The following is an 18,174-nucleotide window of genomic DNA, read 5'->3' as shown; positions in this document are numbered from 1 at the left end:
GCAGCAAGTGGCAAGTAACCCCAAATCTCTTTGCACAGGACACAAAATGGCTCTAAGTCCTGAAAGCAATAGATAGTCTAGTTCAGTGTCAGCAAAAAAAACCCCAAAAAACCTGCAGGTACTCCTTGGGGAGAAACTGGCATCACCCAGCTGGCAAACTCCAGCTCTTTCATTCCGCTGCACCTGGGTTTTCAGAAAGTCTCCTTGTGACCGCCAAGCCCTTTGGGACCTCCAGTCAAACTTTTTGCCTGGAGATGCTTCCACAGAAACCCGCTGCCTGGTCCTTCCTGCACTCCAAGCCAAAATGGCTGTGGAAGGCGGAAGAGGTCAGTGAGAAGCAGGCGGATGAGCCCACTGCATGGCCAGCCACATTGCTGAAGGTGAGGCCCATGATAAAAACTGTATTGGAAGGGGAGAAATCCCTGGACTTTAAGCTGGGTCAAGTCTGGGCTGGGGACAGGACAAAGGCCGTTATCAGGAGCACAGGATATACAAGAAGAATTCCAGGGCTTGTTTGTGCAGCGGTTAGAGGGATGCGAGGATGATCTCTCTAAGGCAGTTTCCCAAAGTCACCAGCATTCAGGAAAGGGAATGGATGACACTGGAACTCTCTCACACATCCCAGCCTGCATTTCATCAGGAGACGCACAACAAAAAGCACAATGAAAATCATGAGAGATCAATTTTCAAGTACTCTGTGCAATCTGCCACATGTCTTCTGAGCTTAGTTACATAACATGCTTTCTTTATATCTCTTTAGAACAAGCAGCCTAAATATTGGCCGCTCTAGAGTAATATAAACATACTTAATAATTATACCTTTAATAATGTTTGCAAATAGGTGGCATACCAGTGGCTTCCTACATAGACTTTGACAATATGATGTAGGGAAAAAGCTGTTATTTCTGCTGCCCACTCTGCATCTACAAAACACAATCCAAATGACAGAAGATCCACTTTTATACTTTTGCAACACAAAGGAATGGATTCATGAAGGAATGAAATATGCCCAGCCATATGAACCACACAATTTCCTTATAAATAATTGGATCAGGGAAGGAAATAAAGAGAAATTTCATTACTGGCCCAAACCATTTTGCAATCCATAACTATTCTAAGACCCACTTCACAAGTTACATTACCTATATGCTAGATCAGACATGTCAAACACAAGGCCCGGGGGCCGGATCCGGCCCGCGAAGTGGTTTCATGTGGCCCGCGAAGCCATCCTGGAAACAGTGAGGGAACGGCCCCCACTGCCTTGGCCCTGGCCCAGAGACCCTCCTCCTGCCAGAGACCCCCAGATCTGTCCCACTCCTGCCCGGGCCCCCTTAGGCACCCTTGATGCGAACGATGTAGAGCTGGCCACGCCCACCCAGTAAGCCATACGCACTCTAGCCATGCCCACCCAGTAGGCCACGCCCACCCAGGCCACACCCACCCGGCCCCCTGAGGGCAACCGCAATACTGTTGCGGCCCTCAATGAAATTGAGTTTGACACCCCTGTGCTAGATCATTTTATGAGGGAATTCTCAACTATGTTGTATGGCTCAACAACTAAGTGTATGAGCTGAATCTGTACAATTCATTAACCTAAAATATGACTGGACAATTTCAGTGTGTCCAATGAAGAAAGCCATTCAGGTCAATGGCACTCCCTTCCAAGTAAATGCACCTCCTAGGCAGACAGCTTGATAACAGTCTTTAAAAAAGGCCTAAGCAACTTTTTAATTTTCTTCTCCCACTAAGGGAAAATACCAATCATTCTATCATATATTCATCCTTCAAGTTCAGCTTGGCCCCCTGATGACTATTATGACACATCCATCTCACCTCTGTTCTGCAACATTAGGGAAGGTGTTTGCCGCAGCCTTTTTCGCAGGGATGTTTTTCCATTACCCAGATCTATAACCTATGAATGACTCCCACAACAGAGCTACCTGTGCATAATAAATCTGAAGGGACGCATGACTTACTTTTTACCAGGGAGTCTGTGGACATCTTCGGGTTTAAAAATCTTTTTAAAGCATCCTTCATGGGCTCATAGATGAGATCCATTTGATCCAAATAGGTGCAAAGGTGTGGAAGTTCAGACATATTTCGTGTAAGTGGAAGTCTGCAAGTTCCTAACCAATTCCTTTGCATAGAAAAAGAGAAAAAACTTGCCAGAAATGTAAATATTTTTAACATTCCTATTTTAAGGCAGCTATTGGATTATTTCTTTTCATTCTTTCATCTTTATACAGACTTTTTACCAACTGGTTTTCTTCTTCATATATATATATATATATATATATATATATATATATATATATATATATATATATATATATATATATATATATATATATATATATATATATGGATCCTTGGTTTTTCGGGTTTTTCCCCGCGTAGAACTAGAGGTGTAGGCGCAACGTTTCGACGGAGTCTCATCCGTCATCATCATCATATATATATACACACACACACATACACATATACACACATACATATATATATATATATATACGATTTATTCACACTCTACTTTAAAATAACAATGATACCAATTCGTAGCCTCCTTATCATGTGCATATTAATTTGCCATTAAACCTTGTTTAAGATTAGTGTTATCAGTGTACTTACACTTTATTACATAAAATATTGAACAGTTAGAAACCGAAGCTCTGGTATCGTAAGGTCAAAACATTGTCTGGCTCCATGCAGAAGCCAGACCTTGGCTTTTTAAATAATAAAATGTTGAAAGCAAAATTTAGGACCAAAGAAGTCCCAACAGAAGAGTTCAGGACTGCTATGTAGCTGAGGGTGGAACTGTGGGGTCCTTGGTGCTCTCAGAGCTTCACTGTTTGCTTGCAGATGTTTCATTATCCAACTAGATAGCAACATCAGTGCAAGGGAGTGTGGGATTTGTCCCTATATATGTACAGCATGTGTGGGGGGGTGTCTCCTTGGTAGTTCCATGATTAGGTTAGGTTGACTATCAATCAAGGCAATTGACTGACATTCCCATAAGACCATCCAGTGGCCTTGAAGGGACCACCAAATGCTACACTTACTCACTACAGGGCACCACAAAACGCACTCTCTACACTGGTTACTCCCATGATAAAACTCAGCCTACTCAGTTCCACCCCAGGGGCACCCCAGGACAAGATTGAAATCTGTACCCCTCAAAGAGGTTAAAACCACTTGCCGCTCACTGCTCACAGCTCTCAGCCCAAGGTGGTTTGTCCGCTGCTATAGCCCCTCCTGCTGCGCTTTTGTGGACCTTGCAGAACAGGACTCTATTTGCTCCCAAACAGCAACCCCACTCACATCCCGGAACCAAACTGTCACATCTGGACTGACCAGTCCTGCCCCTCTCTACAGGACTCTCCCAAACTCCTGCAGAAACTAATACTGATGCCCACGTCAGGAGGAAGATGGCTCCTCCTCCAACGTGAGGCATGACATCCTTTGTCAGCAGGTGCAGATCATATTGGACAATCTATCCAACCTTTGGGAAACCCTCGTCCTAGCTGATGGTCTGGAGATTCCTGGACACAGAGACCTGCTTTATTCCTCATTGTCCCATCCTGGGAATGGCTGCAAGAAAATGCAAAGGCCATAAGTACTAATTGACTGGATGACCCAGGTGGTAATAAATAGGAGCAGGGACGTGCAATTTAAATTGAGAATTTTCCAATTATAAAATAAGTATTATTCTGGTACCATCCCTTGGAGCTGCCTGGAGAGCACTTCCTTCACACTGTTGTAACGGAAGGTTGTGTTTGCATTTACATCTCAAGTGTCTTCGTCAGAAACTAGAAACAAGCATAACCAAACTTCCCAAGGGACATACATGACATGCTGAAAGAGAACTCCATTCCCTGATATGTAGAGCTTGTTCCCATCCAGAGTGCTCTCCATGTGGAGCTGCCCCAGAGCAGAGTCAGGGTACTTGACTAGGAGTCCCAGCACCATTGGGTACAAAGGAAGGAGGACTGATGGGTCCTGAAGTCTCTGCTGCTGTACTGGAGACTTAGAGGCTTCACTGGAACCTGAGCCTAAAGAAAAACACCCAAAGGAGACATTGACATTAAAATGGCTGTGCCATCATTTGGCTGAAGTAAAGATCTGAGCTGCATTCTATTTTATAACCAAAGCAGAACAACAACTCAGTATTAGCAAAAACAAGCAAATGCATTTCTTAAAAGGTGCACTCAGAACATAGGAACACCACAGCATTCAATTTCTTCAGCCAATGGTTTAGAAGTGCCCATTTCGTTCTGGACTTGGGACAGAAGTTTTTTAAGAGTAGAATAGCAAAAATGAGTTAAAGCTCAGAACGTTTTGCAAGTCCTGCTTTCTGAGCCTCCAAATTCCACATGCTCCAAGTTTCCTAATTAATTAATTATTGTAATCAGGACAGACTCCAGTCAAGGGAAGGGCACAGGAGGGATGGGGGGGGGAACTGAGTGCAAGGGCCACCTGGTTTTGCATTGTTGGACAGTCATAAAATATATATTTTAAGCTGAGCAACAATAAAGCAAGTAGGCTGAAGAGTGGAAACAGAAGGCCAAGTAGTGTGAGATTCCATAATGATATTGAAAAAAAGGACACTTCTAGTTTGACATGGTATTCTAAATATTATAATTTATAGTCATTTTTGAAGTTTCCTAGAAGAAGGGGTAAATCAGTCTAAAGTGTAGGGCAGTTATTTGCTTCATTTGACCATTTAACAAAAAAATAATTGCATACAAATGTACCCACTATATACTTCAATTTTAGTAACAAATAACTCCAATTATGTATTACCAGGGTGTTTTTTGTCATAGAACGCACAGAACGGCGTTCTGGCACCTTTTTTTGAATGGAAGAACCGGTTATTTCTAAGCTGCCAGCGTGAGTACAGGTATGGCTGCAGAGCGATTTTGCGGACCCCCAGCAACCCGATCCATGCTCCGGAGGCCTGGAAAGGGCCTCTGCCGCCTGGATCTGTGGATGTAGAGCAATTTTGCGGCCCCCCCCCCGCTGATCCAGGCTCCGGAGGCCTTTTCTAAGCCTCCAGAACCCGGATTCATGGCCACAGAGCAATTTTGTGGCCCCCTCGTGGCCCGATCCAGGCTCCGGAGGCCTGGAAAATGCCCAGATCTTCTCCCCTGCCTCCCCGCTCCAGCTTCGTAAAGGGCTTTTGACTGAAGCCGGAGCTGTGTGTGAGTTCTGGCACCTTTTTTTTTTTTATAAAAAAAGTACTGTGTATTACTGTATAGGTTATATTCTGTATAATTTCCTAATGAATACGACCAAGTTATCATTATTCACACTCTGTAATTAAAGAAAGCCCAAGTAATCCCTTTTACATTGAACTCAGTCAACACAGAACTTAAAATGTTGTAAGAACTACACCTGGGTTATTCCTGAAAATCTTTACGGCTTCTTTGACCTTGGGGATGCCCAAGGCTTCCGCTTCCGCTTCCAGAGAATCCAAGCTGGAGAAGTTATCAGGCAAAAGAATCTTCTCTGAGCGAAGAAAATTAGCTAGTTGTTTAAAGAGATGCACACCAGAAAGTAAACAATCGGAAGATCTAGCAAGGTATTTTTGCAATCACATTTCATGCTACATACATATATTTCGAGTGACTTTAGGGGAAAGCAAAGCAACAGATGGACAAAGCCAGCCAGCCAGAAAGAGATGGACATGGAAACAATGCAGAGAAAATTGATAGGAAGAAACAGAATTTGAATTTGAAACATAGGCTAGGCTAATAACTATAACAATAATTCTAGGATAACAATGCAAATTATAGGCTTGGTAAGCCAGCATATGAGGGCTGCTGGATGCTTTCTTAGCTTGCTTGTTTTCTTCAGACATTTCATTTAGGTCACATCATCAGTGAGCACTACAAGAAAACAAGCAACTCAGACCCCTCATTTCAACCCTGAGATACAAAGCTCCAGCAACCGCTGTTTTTGTACAAGCAACGCTTCCTTTAGAGGAACGGAGAAACGGCAGCTCGAAAGAGGCCTTTCTTGCCTTGCTGGCTTTCCCCGGGGCAACGCAGGGCAAGCTGCAAGATTCCTCCCCATTTCCTCATTAGGCTTCCCAGCCCTTCCTTTCAGCGAACGAGCCGAAGGCGGCAGCCAGGGGAGCGTCGCGCTGGGCAGGAGCCATCGGGGCAACGGGACAGGCGCCGAGTTGAGCTCCCCGCCGCGGGCGCCCCCTTCCCCGGGGGTTGGGTCCCGCCCTTTACCGATGAAGCGGAACTCGCCGCTCTCGACCTCGATCAGCGCCGCGCCGTCGGCCAGCCAGAGGAGGTTGTCGTCGGTGACCAGCGCCGGGAACTCGTCCACCAGGCGCAGCGGCAGGAAGCAGTAGCGCACCTCCGCCTCCGCCTCCAGCAGCGGCGTGTCCAGCAGCCCCAGCGGCGCCTGCTCCTGCGACCCTGCGGCGGGCGGGGAGGAGGGTCGTCGCGGCGCAGCTCGCCCCCCCGGCTCCCCCCCGGCGTCCCCGTCCCTCACCGGAGCAGGCGGGGCTCCTGAGCGCGCCCTCGGCGGCGGCGGCGGCGGCGGCGGCGCCCGGCCGGCTGATGCACTTCCGCGTCCGCCAGTAGTTGAGCGAGGCTCGCTCGGCCACGGGGATGTCGGCGGGCCGGACGCGCAGGTTGTGCTTGCCCTCCTTCAGGTTGTCCAGGCTCTGCCGGGAGAGGCGCGTCAGGGGGGGGCGCGGAGGGGGGCGGGGGCGGGGAGGGGGGGGTCCCCCGGGCACCTGCAGCAGCGGCGCCAGGCCCAGCAGCCCGGCCTGCTCGTAGAGGAGCGGCAGCTCCAGCCCGCTGCCGCCCGACAGCCGCGCCGTGTGCAGGAAGTAGTGGACGTGGCGGAAGGCGTAGCCGTCGCGGTCCAGGAACAGCCGCTGCCCCGCCGCCGCCCGGCCCAGCAGCGACTCCGGGAACGGCGCCAACTTGCTCCGCGGCACCGCGAAGGCCCAGCCGCCCACGTTCAGCTGCACCGGCGGCTCCTCCGGCCCCGACGGCGCCCCCGTCGCCGCTGCCTCCTCCTTCTCCGCCGCCGGGTCCTGCGGGAAGGAGAGCCGCGCATCAGCTCGCCTCGCCCCCCGGCCGGCCGGCCAACCCCTCTCCCTGCCCCCCTCACCATGCCAGGTCGCCGCCGGACGGGCGCAGCTGCTCAACCGCCGCCACGGTTGCCCGGCAACGGGGGGCACGTGCCGCCGCCGCCGCCCCCCGAGAACGTCCCCGCTGCCTGCCCCGGGCGCCTCCGGGGGAGGGGAGCGGGGGGGCAGGAGCCGAGCCGGATCCTAAATGAGGGGGGGGACCGCGGACCTTGGGAAACGGGGATCGCGACTCGCGGAAGCAGAAAGCCCTTGTTGGGGGGAGCTGTAGTGTTGTTATAGGGTACAGAAATAAATGATAGATTTGATACATTCATCAGTCAGAAAGCAAGTGATTGACCCATAAAAGACATTGATCACATGTGCGAATTAAAGAATAGAAAATGTGGATTCTAGATAGCATTCCAGAAGCGGCAAATGTTTGAGTTGCGTTCCTCTTTCCCACCTGGGTTTGTATCTTTCTTGAAAAGCACAAGTGCATTCGGGGACTTTTGGAAAACTCTCCCTACTCTTTAGTTCCTGCATATCAAAAGAAATGGCCTTGGCCAAGAAGAACAGCCCCCCCCATGTTTTTCTAAAGTTAAAAAAGAGACCAGAACTGCCATGTTGAAAGTGCTAATATCACCTTTTAAAAAGGTAAAGGTAAAGGTTCCCCCGCACATGCGTGCTAGTCGTTTCCGACTCTAGGGGCCGGTGCTCATCTCCGTTTCAAAGCCGAAGAACCAGCGCTTGTCCGAGGACGTCTCCGTGGTCATGTGGCCGGCATGACTAGACGCCAAAGGCGCACGGAACGCTGTTACCTTCCCACTGCAGTGGTCCCTATTTTTCTACTTGCATTTTTACGTGCTTTCGAACTGCTAGGTTGGCAGAAGCTGGGACGAGTAACAGGCGCTCACTCTGTTACGCGGCCCTCGGGATTCGACCCGCCAAACTGCCGACCTTCTGATCAACAAGCTCAGCGTCCTAACCCACTGAGCCACCGCGTCCCTTTTAAAAAGCTAATAACCGCTAAAATTCTAGGTAACATGGGGTGGGAAGCCTGCACATTGCTGCTTCTTTGTTTATTAAATTTGTTTGCCACCCATCTCCCTGCAAGCTACCAAGGAGCTACCATTTCATGGAGACAATTGTTATAATCGTTATAACAATTGTTCATAACAATGTGAAGGCACATCATACACATCAAGTTCTTCCCAAGAACCTAATAAGGTGTAGCACAGAATGGCCTTTTGCAAGTGACAGCTGAAACTTTTGTCAAGGTGTATAGTGTCCAAGTGCCATTCAAGACTTTTTGGTAGGGCACCCAGTGTGCAAATAACTTTGAACCACCACGGCCGGTTTATGCCATAATTTAGATTTTCAGATCTTGATACTTTCTGATCTCCAATTATTTTTCTCCTATTCTACTAGTCACATCTATTATCCACACTTTCTTCTTTACAGCCACAGTTAAATCTGGTGTGTTATGAGTCAAGAGTCAAGAATTAAACTGGCAGCTATGTGCTGCTTCTTTTCAACTTGCCATTAGAGGTGGGGGGGAGGTGTTGCTTTAAAAGTGTATTCTGTATTCAGAAATCCCACAATATTTTAACCTGTTTGGGCTACTTTTTCAACTTTCATGTTTCCCCTTTTTCATCTGTGCAATCTTCTTACACAGGCTGAATATATGATCTATTGTTTCTTCTGCCTCTTTGCACAACTTGCACTTTGAAATGACAATTTTTCAATTCTGGCCTTAATTGCATTAGTTCAAACAGCTTACTCTTGAGCAGCCAAAATCAAGTTTTCAGATTCCTTTTTTAATGTTCCAGTTGTAAACCTTTGCCGGGCTGCATCCGCCTTCTCTTCCACTGTTTGTAGAAATTAACCATGTACAGGTAATCCTTGACTTACAACTACAATTTAGGTTGTTAAGTGAGACATTTGTTAAGTGAGATTTACCCCATTTTATGACTTTTCTTGCCACATTAAGTGAATCACTGCAGTTGATGAGTTAGTAACCTGGTTGATTTTCCTTATCAAAAGGCTGCAAAAGGGGATCGCATGATCCTGGGACACTGCAACAGTCATAAATAGGAGCCAGTTGTGAAGCGTTTGAGTTTTGATCACATGACCATGGGGAGGCTGCAACAATTGTGTGAAAAATGCTCATAAATCATTTTTTTCAGTACTGTACTGTTGTAACTTTGAGCAGTCACTAAGTGAACTGTTGCAAGTCAAGGGCTATCTGTACTAGAATGCTTTTCCTTGCCACCCTTGTGTTCATGTTTTTATTACATTATTTTAATATTTAATTTTGTTTCCTGCACATTCTATAAGTTTCAATTTTAAACTTGCATCTGTTATCCTTGGCTGCTTTTTATGTAATCAGCCAATGCCTGCTTTTCATCTTCGACAGTTGGATGTGCAGTTAACCGCTGCCTTCCATTCTGCAGGACGCCCATCAGTATCATCACAGGGAAGCAATACGGCATGAATAGTTGATCAGTTTTCTTTTTAGTTCAAACTGACCAGCTTGTGTCCAGTTAATAATTACTGCAGTGTATGTCAATGCTGCAAACATTGACATGTTTTTGCACTGACATGTAAGAGACAGCCTTTGTTTAAACTGCTTCACTTTGAATCTTGAAGGGAGGGAATTTTTCTAACGTCTATTTTGAGAAGATAAGAAGCCCACGTACAGAATGGGAGGAGAGACCTCATATGTGAAACTAATTGGATAATGTGATTTATGACATGCAGATAAGGGGGGGATTGTGTGTGTGTGTTACGATGGGTTTGGGGGGAGGAGATTTCAGATTCTGGCATTCCTCCATGAGTGCCAATGTTTCGTTTCATTACTAAGACTTTTTGGATAAATAATATGCCTGCAATTTGTTTGATTTGTCTTATTCATCGGAACCAGGACATCACGCTAGAATCTCCTTTCTTTCAAAGAGGGGTCCTGAACCCCCACCTCTGCCTCTGGTAGGAGAGATAAGCTGGCAAAGATTCAGGGAAGAATCCTCAAGATGGAAAGAGAAGGCCTGATTGCTGGCGAAACTTCTGAAGAGGAAATAATAGTTTTCTGTGGGAAGATGATTTTGAGCCGATCTCCAGACTTCAGCAGAGAACTGGGCTTATCTTGTCATCAAGCTGGAACCACTCCAGTAGAGAATACGTGCGGCAAGAGGCCCCAGAAGCAGAATGGGGAGGAGGTGTGAGCCCTTCAGCCTCTGAGAATCTGGGTGAGTGGAAAATCCTGTCAGCAGATCAGACTGCCTGCCAGACCCAGGAGTCCCCTGCCAAGCCCTCCAGACCCATAGAGACAGAGGACCCCAGCCTGGGGCCTCTGCAGCAATGGGAGGTTGGGAAGCCCCCACAAGTGAAAGGCCGACAACCTCTGAGCTTGCCCCAGCTAATAGGAGCCTTGCAACAGCTGGGGGTGGTGCAGAAGCCTGGAGATCAAGAGCTGGTGGGAGGACAACAGCAAGGGTGGCAGCAGCAGGACCCAAACGTGCAACCCCTGAACATACAGCAGGACCAGTGGGGCCAGCAGCAGTGGGGGCTCTGGCAGCCATTAAATCAACAACCAGAGTGGGGCCAGCAGCAACTGGAGACACAACAACAGCAGTGGGGGCCCCAGCAACCATTTAACCAACAGCCAGGGTGGGGCCGCAGCAACTGGCCGACCTGGACTGAGGATGGGGTTTTTTAATATTGTTTTAATTTTATTGGTTTTAGTAATTAATTATGGGGCTTTGTAATTTAATTCTTTTTTAATATTTGTATTACTGTTTTTTATAGCTGTTTTATTGTTGTGAGCCGCCCTGAGTCCTTCGGGAGATAGGGCGGCATATAAGTCCCATAAATAAATAGATAGATAGATAGATAGATAGATAGATAGATAGATAGATAGATAGATAGGGACCCCGGCAACCAATGATGAACCCACCCTTCAGAGCAACCTTCGATGGGGACCCAGAAAAACTGATTTACTTCCTCAACCACGTACACTCTCATTTGAATAGCTGGGCCCATCTCTACCCAGACCCAGTGCAATGGTCGATGTGATTGCGTCCAGCCTAAAGGGAGAAGCATCCGAATGGTTGAACAATTTATATAACGAGCAAGCCCCTGACTTGCAGGACCCCCTCCTCTTCCTCCTAGGGCTGAGGGAAAGATTTGAGGAGCAGAAGAGCAAATCCATAAGATAAAGCAAGCTGGCTGGCCTGCCCTGGAGTACATGTGGGAGTTTCGAAAGCTGGCCGGTCAGATAGAGAGATGGCCTGAGCAATCCATAATTCATCTTTTTAGAGAAGGTGGACTACCTTTCTCTGGCATGTATCTATCGAGCTGTGCCTGACCACTCCATGAATGGTACCAGGCAGCAGTGAAATTAGATGTTCAGCTTGCCCGCTATAAGAAGCCTCTCCTACCTGAACCCAAGCCAAGGTCAGAACAACCTGAATAGCACTCATCCCCACGAACATCTCTCAACTACTGTGAGGGCTGAAAGACCCAAACCACCTGTAGACCCAGCAATTAAGTGTTTCCGATGCAGACAGCAGGGACATTGAGCAGTGAAATGCCCAGTCCCCTTTCCCCAACAGCAGAACAGACCAGGACCAGCAGTGAGAAAGAAACCTGCACAGCAGCTAAAGGGAGAGAAATCCAACCAGATGACACAGGAACCTGTTGTCCAGGTCACATCCCTCACATGGGAAGACGCCGGAACTCAGACTGGATCCACCCCAGTTCTACCCTCTTTCGACAGCAACGACGAAGGGGAGAACGACCCGATGGTGAGTTGATGCATCCTAACCTTTTTATTGCCTGCCAAACTCATAATCCCTAAATCAGGTGCACAAGTAGACCTGAAAGTGCTAGTCGATACTGGCTGCTCCTGATGCATCATTAGCCTGAAATGTGCCTTGAGACTGGGCATACAGGCCAGGCCGCTCTCCAAACCTGTGAGGTTCAAGCAAGCCAATGGCTCCCTAATGGGAAGGACTTTAGTCATGCAATTAACGGAGCCCTTACGCCTGGAAATAGGCGAGCACTGGGAGTTTATTCGCTTCCTGATAACTACAAAGATGTCAGAGACTGTTATCCTAGGACTAGCCTGGCTAGACAAATGGAAGCCATTTATCTGGTGGGAAAAAGGAATGAGAACTCTGAGATTACCCATAGGACCTGATCCCTCCATTGATTCAACAGATGTTACAGGAGATTTTAGCCCACCCAAGGAGCAAGTGCACATGGCTGCCTTACGGCCACATGGCAAACCGCTCATCCCCAGCGAGTACCAGGATCTAGCGGAGGTGTTTAGTGAGAAAGAATGTAATACCTTGCCTCCTCACCGTCCCAATGATTGTTCCATCGAACCGTTACCAGGGACCAAACTCCCCCAACCAAGAATGTATGCTATGTCCCCCCTTGAAATGGAGGAGATGCAGTGGTATGTGGATACAAACCTAGTGAGGGGATTCATTAAACGGGCCAAGTCTACTGTGGGAGCCCCTGTGTTGTTCAGAGAGAAAAAAGATGGGTCTCTTCGTCTCTGCATTGACTATAAAGGCCTGAACACGGTGAGTGTGGAAAATAAATACCCTCTCTCCCTACTGAAAGACTAACCCACCTGGCGAAGGGGAGCGTCTTCACCAAGTTAGACCTGAGAGAAACATATTACCAGGTAAGAATAAAGGAGGGGAATGAGTGGAAAAATGGCCTTCAACTGCCCCTTGGGAAGCTACCAATTCAAAGTCATGCCATTTGGACTGCAGGGGGCCCCAGCCATATTTATGCAGTTGATTAATGAGGTCCTACTGAACATTTATACAAAGGGATTCTGGTGTATCTTGATGACATTCTGATATACAGTATGAATATGACTGATCACATAAGACTGGTCAGAGAAGTGTTAAAGAAACTATTGAATGCCAAACTTTGTCAAATTGTCAAAATGTGAATTTCACCAAATCCGATTAGATTATCTCGGCTATAGAATTTCCGACGAGGGCATTTGAAATGGACCCAGCCAAAGTGAAAACTATAATTGAATGGCAGCCCCAAAAGACTTGCAAACAGCTCCAAAGCTTCCTAGGGTTTGCCAGTTTCTATTGTCAATTCATTCCCTCTTTTGCCGAGATTGCTCTACCCCTTACAGAATTACTCAAAACAGACAAGGGGAAAACTGCGACCTGGCCAGCCACTAGCATGCACCATGAGTTGTCAGAAAGCTTTTGAGAATTTAAAAAGATTATTTGCGGCTGAACCAGTTCTAAAGCACCCCTGTCCCGGGGAGCCCTTTGTAATTCAAGCAGATGCTAGCGATGTGGCAGTCGGAGCTGTGTTACTACAAAAGAATAAAAGTGGAGTCCTACACCTTGTGCCTATATCTCTAAGAAATTCATGGAAGGTGAAAGGAGATGGACAGTCTGGGGGAAGGAGGCCTTTGGAATTAGGTGGGGGCTATTAACCTGGCGACACTATTTAGAAGGGAGCAAGGTGCCTTTTGAAATATGGACAGATCACAAAAATTTAGAGGCACTAAAAACTCCCTGCAAATTGTCCCCAAAGCAAGTGTGATGGGCACAGTACTTTAACCGTTTTAACTTTACTTTAAAGTACATACCAGGAAGAATAAACTTCCTAGCTGATGCGCTATCCCGACTGCCACAGTACAAAAGTGATTGCGAAGAGGTCTACGAGGCAATTATCCCCAGTTCACAACCTGCACCACAACTCACACCTTGCAGAACCCCTAATCCTGAGGACCTGGGAGTGAAGAAGATAAAACGAGAGCTCCTTACTGATCAATGGTTCAAAGATAAACCTCCTTAACATGCAGGGATGGTTTGGCATACATGGGGGGGGGAATTATATCTACCTGAAACCCTCCATCTCAATGTTCTCAGACACAGCCATGATGTAAAACAGGCTGGAGACTTCGGATATTTAAAAACTCTACACCTCGCTCGCCGGCAATTTTGGTGGCCGGGACTAAAACGAGACATAGAAAACTATGTCAAGAGCTGTACTGTATGTGTCACCATGAAAAGAATCCCAGGAAAGACCCCTGGGTTACTGCAACCGGTGGCCGAACTTTCTCAACCATGGGAAGAAATAGCTATGGACTTTATAGTAGACCTACCCGACAATAGAGGAAATACTGTCATTTGGACTGTGATAGACCTATTTTAAAAACAGGCTCACTTTATTGCCTGTAAAGGACTTCCATCGGCTCAATGCCTGAATAAGTTGTTCCTAAAACATATCTATCGACTACATGGTGACCCTAAGTGAATAATTTTGGACAGAGGGGTGCAGTTCACAGCGAGATTTTGGAGAAACTTTCTTAAATTGGATCATCTCAACTGCTTTTCACCTGGCTACCAATGGAGCCGCAGAATCCGCCAACAAAATGGTGGAACAATACCTTACATGCTACGTCTCTTACCAACAAACAAACTGGACCGACCTCCTCCCTTTCGCAGAGGTGGCTTACAATAATTCAGTACATAGCAGCACCGGCTACACTCCTTTCCAGGTAGCCACAGGGAAAGAATTCAACCCCATACTGGAATACCCTCAGTTACCCTCCGCTTCCCAGACTCTTGATCATTGGGTGAGGGGTTGGGAAGAAGTTTGGAAAAATACAAAGGTGGCCTTAAAAAAGACTTTTGAGACCTACAAAAAGCAAGCTGACAAAAAGAGAGCTCCCCAAAGAACATTCCAAGTTGGGAAAAGGTCTATTTGTCGACCAAATACTTACACCTTAAACTACCCAATAAGAAATTGAGACCGAAATTCTTGGGCCCTTTCCCCATTGTGAAAATCATCAACCCGGTAAAATTGAAACTCCCCAGACTTTTGGGGGAAATTCACCCGGTGTTCCATTGCAGCTTACTGAAACCTTTTCGAGACTCCACTTTAAGTCCTCCCCCTAAGAAGGCATCTGGACCCCTCGTAGTAGTGGGTCAGACCCATTATGAAGTGAAACATATCCTTGACTCTAGAATCTTTAAGGGAAAATTGCAGTACCTAGTACAATGGAAGGGATACCCATTGTCTGAAGCCATTTGGGTGAAATCTAGCAATGTGAAAGCTGACAAACTTATCAAAAGGTTTTATGAGAAACACCCCAACAAACCAAAGTCAGTTCCTAACTTGTGTTTGTTTACATTGCAGGATCTGTTCTTTTTGTAAGGGGGGCTGGATGTCAATGCTGCAAACATTGACATGTTTTTACACTGACAGTGTAAGAGACAGCCTTTTGTTTAAACTGCTTCACTTTGAATCTTGGAGGGAATTTTTCTAACGTCTATTTTGAGAAGATAAGAAGCCCGCGTACAGAATGGGAGGAGAGACCTCATATGTGAAACTAATTGGATAATGTGATTTATGATGTGTAGATAAGGGCGGGGATTGTGTGTGTGTTATGATGGGTTTGGGAGGGAGATTTCAGATTCTGGCATCCCTTCATGAGTGCCGATGTTTCGTTTCATTACTAAGACTTTTTAGATAAATAATATGCCTGCAATTTGTTTGATTTGTCTTATGCATCGGAACCATGACAGTGTAATTGTATCACAAGAATGACCCAGTTACTGATAGCTTTGATGGTTATGTTGGTTGTACAGTCAGATGTTTTGACTGGATTTGCCATTTTTCTTCTCCTATTGAGGACCTGTGATCCTCCAAGTTATCAATGATTTCTGCTGGCAATTCCATTCCTATTCAAAATCTGAAGATAAAAATATTCTTTAACAAAAGTAACACTTACTTAGCTGTTGTTCACGGATTTGAGATAGCCAGCCATATAAATTTATATACCGCCCTTTCCTCAGGGAAAGGGCGGTATATAAATGCAATAAAATAAATAAATAAATAAATAGAATGAATGAATGAAAGCACAGTATCCATCACAATTGAAGATCCATGAATCAAGGAAAGCTGGACATGGTCAAACGAGATGACAAGGCTGAACATCAACATCTTAGGTATCAGCGAACTAAAATGGACAGGAATGGGTGAATTTAATTCAGATGACCATCAGGTATACTACTGTGGGCAAGAATCTCTCAGAAGAAATAGAGTAGCCTTCATAGTCAATAAAAGAGTAGGAAAAGCAATACTGGGATACAATCCTCAAAATGACAGAGTGATCTCAGTTCGAATCCAAGGCAAACCATTCAATATCACAGTAGTCCAAGTCCATGCCCCAACCACCAGTGCTGAAGAGGATGAAATTGTTCGGTTCTATGAAGCCCTACAGCACCTTATAGAACTAACACCAAAAAATGATGTCTTTATCATCATGGGGGATTGGAATGCTAAAGCAGGAAGCCAAAAGATAACCGGAATAACAGGCAAGTTTGGCCTTGGAGTACAAAATGAAGCAGGGCACAGGCTGATAGAATTTTGTCAAGAGAATACGATGGTCATAGCAAACACTCTTTTCCAACAACCCAGGAGATGGCTCTACACATGGACATCACCAGACGGCCAACACAGAAATCAGATTGACTATATGCTCTGCAGCCAAAGATGGAGAAGCTCTATACAGTCAGTAAAAACAAGACCAGGAGCTGACTGTGGCTCAGACCATGAGCTTCTCATTGCAATGTTTAGGCTTAAACTGAAGAAAGTAGGGAAAAGCAATAGGCCACTCAGGTATAAATTAAATCATATCCCTGTTGAATATACAGTAGAGGTGACAAATAGATTTAAGGAATTAGATCTGATAGATAGAGTGCCTGAAGAACTATGGACAGAGGTTCGTAACATTGTACAAGAGGTAGCAACTAAAACCATCACAAAGAAAAAGAAATGCAAGAAAGCAAAATGGCTGTCTGAGGAAGCTTTGCAAATAGCTGAGGAAAAGAGGGAAGTGAAAGGCAAGGGAGAAAAAGAAAGATACACTCAATTGAATGCAGAATTCCAGAGAATAGCTAGAAGAGATAAGAATGCCTTCTTAAATGAACAGTGCAAAGAAATAGAAGAAAACAATAAAATAAGGAGGACCAGAGATCTTTCCAAGAAAATTGGAGAGATGAAGGGAATGTTTAATGCAAAAATGGGCATGATAAAGGACCAAAATGGCAGGGACCTAACAGACGCAGAAGAGATTAAGAAGAGGTGGCAAAATTACACAGAAGAACTATACAAGAATGAGCTTAACGTCCCTGACAATCACAATGAGGTGGTCACTGACCTCAAGCCAGACATCCTAGAATGTGAAGTGAAGTGGGCCTTAGAAAAGCTGAGCAACAACAAAGCTAGTGGAGGTGACAGTATTCCAGCTGAGCTATTCAAAATCTTAAAAGACAATGCAGTAATAGTGCTACACTCAATTTGCCAGCAAATTTGGAAAACTCAAGAGTGGCCACAGGATTGGAAAAGATCAGTTTACATTCCAATTCCAAAGAAAGGCAGTGCCAAAGAATGTTCAAACTATCGCACCATTGCACTCATTTCTCACGCTAGTAAAATTATGCTTAAAATCTTACAAGCTAGACTCCAGCAGTATGTGGATCGAGAACTACCAGAAGTACAGGCAGGATTTCGAAGAGGCAGAGGAACTAGAGATCAAATTGCCAACATATGCTGGGTGTACCAGACCATCTTATTTGTCTCTTGAGAAACTTATATGCGGATCAAGAAGCAACAGTGAGAACTGGACATGGAACCACTGATTGGTTCAAAATTGGGAAAGGAGTCCGGCAAGGCTGTATACTGTCGCCCTGCCTATTTAACTTATATGCAGAGCACATCATGAGAAAGGCAGGGCTAGATGAATCAAAAGTTGGAATTAAGATTGCCAGAAGAAATATCAACAACCTAAGAAAGTGAAGAAGAACTAAAGAGCCTCTTGTTGCGGGTGAAGAAGGAGAGTGCAAAACCTGGGTTGAAACTTAACATTAAGAAAACCAAGATCATGGCATCCGGCCCTCTCAATTCCTGGCAAATAGATGGGGAAGAAATGGAGGTAGTGACAGATTTTATTTTCCTGGGCTCCAAGATCACTGCAGATGGGGATTGTAGCCAAGACATTAAAAGACGCTTGCTCCTCGGGAGGA

The 18,174-nt window shown here is 45.9% G+C and overlaps 2 protein-coding genes across 2 annotated transcripts in view; both read right to left on the bottom strand.

Annotated features, from left to right (window-relative positions):
- The window catches only part of KCTD19 (potassium channel tetramerization domain containing 19), a gene marked incomplete at its 5' end in the record, with an annotated part of 62,886 nt that extends 51,755 nt beyond the window's left edge, over positions 1-11,131 (bottom strand). The window contains 8 exons of the mRNA XM_083370242.1: positions 820-923; positions 1,977-2,137; positions 3,845-4,049; positions 5,392-5,523; positions 6,237-6,428; positions 6,505-6,679; positions 6,752-7,297; positions 11,090-11,131. Coding sequence (XP_083226368.1) covers positions 820-923; positions 1,977-2,137; positions 3,845-4,049; positions 5,392-5,523; positions 6,237-6,428; positions 6,505-6,679; positions 6,752-7,297; positions 11,090-11,131 — 1,557 coding nt within the window. The remainder of the gene's footprint in view (positions 1-819; positions 924-1,976; positions 2,138-3,844; positions 4,050-5,391; positions 5,524-6,236; positions 6,429-6,504; positions 6,680-6,751; positions 7,298-11,089) is intronic.
- LOC310644907 (uncharacterized protein) overlaps positions 1-18,174 on the bottom strand; it is a gene marked incomplete at its 5' end in the record, with an annotated part of 161,325 nt that overhangs the window by 108,436 nt on the left and 34,715 nt on the right. The gene's annotated exons all lie outside the window — the stretch shown is intronic.

The sequence above is a fragment of the Vipera ursinii genome (assembly GCF_947247035.1).
Source record: "Vipera ursinii genome assembly, chromosome: 10".
In the NCBI taxonomy this organism is placed as follows: domain Eukaryota; kingdom Metazoa; phylum Chordata; class Lepidosauria; order Squamata; family Viperidae; genus Vipera; species Vipera ursinii.
This window is presented reverse-complemented; position numbering and strand designations above follow the sequence as displayed.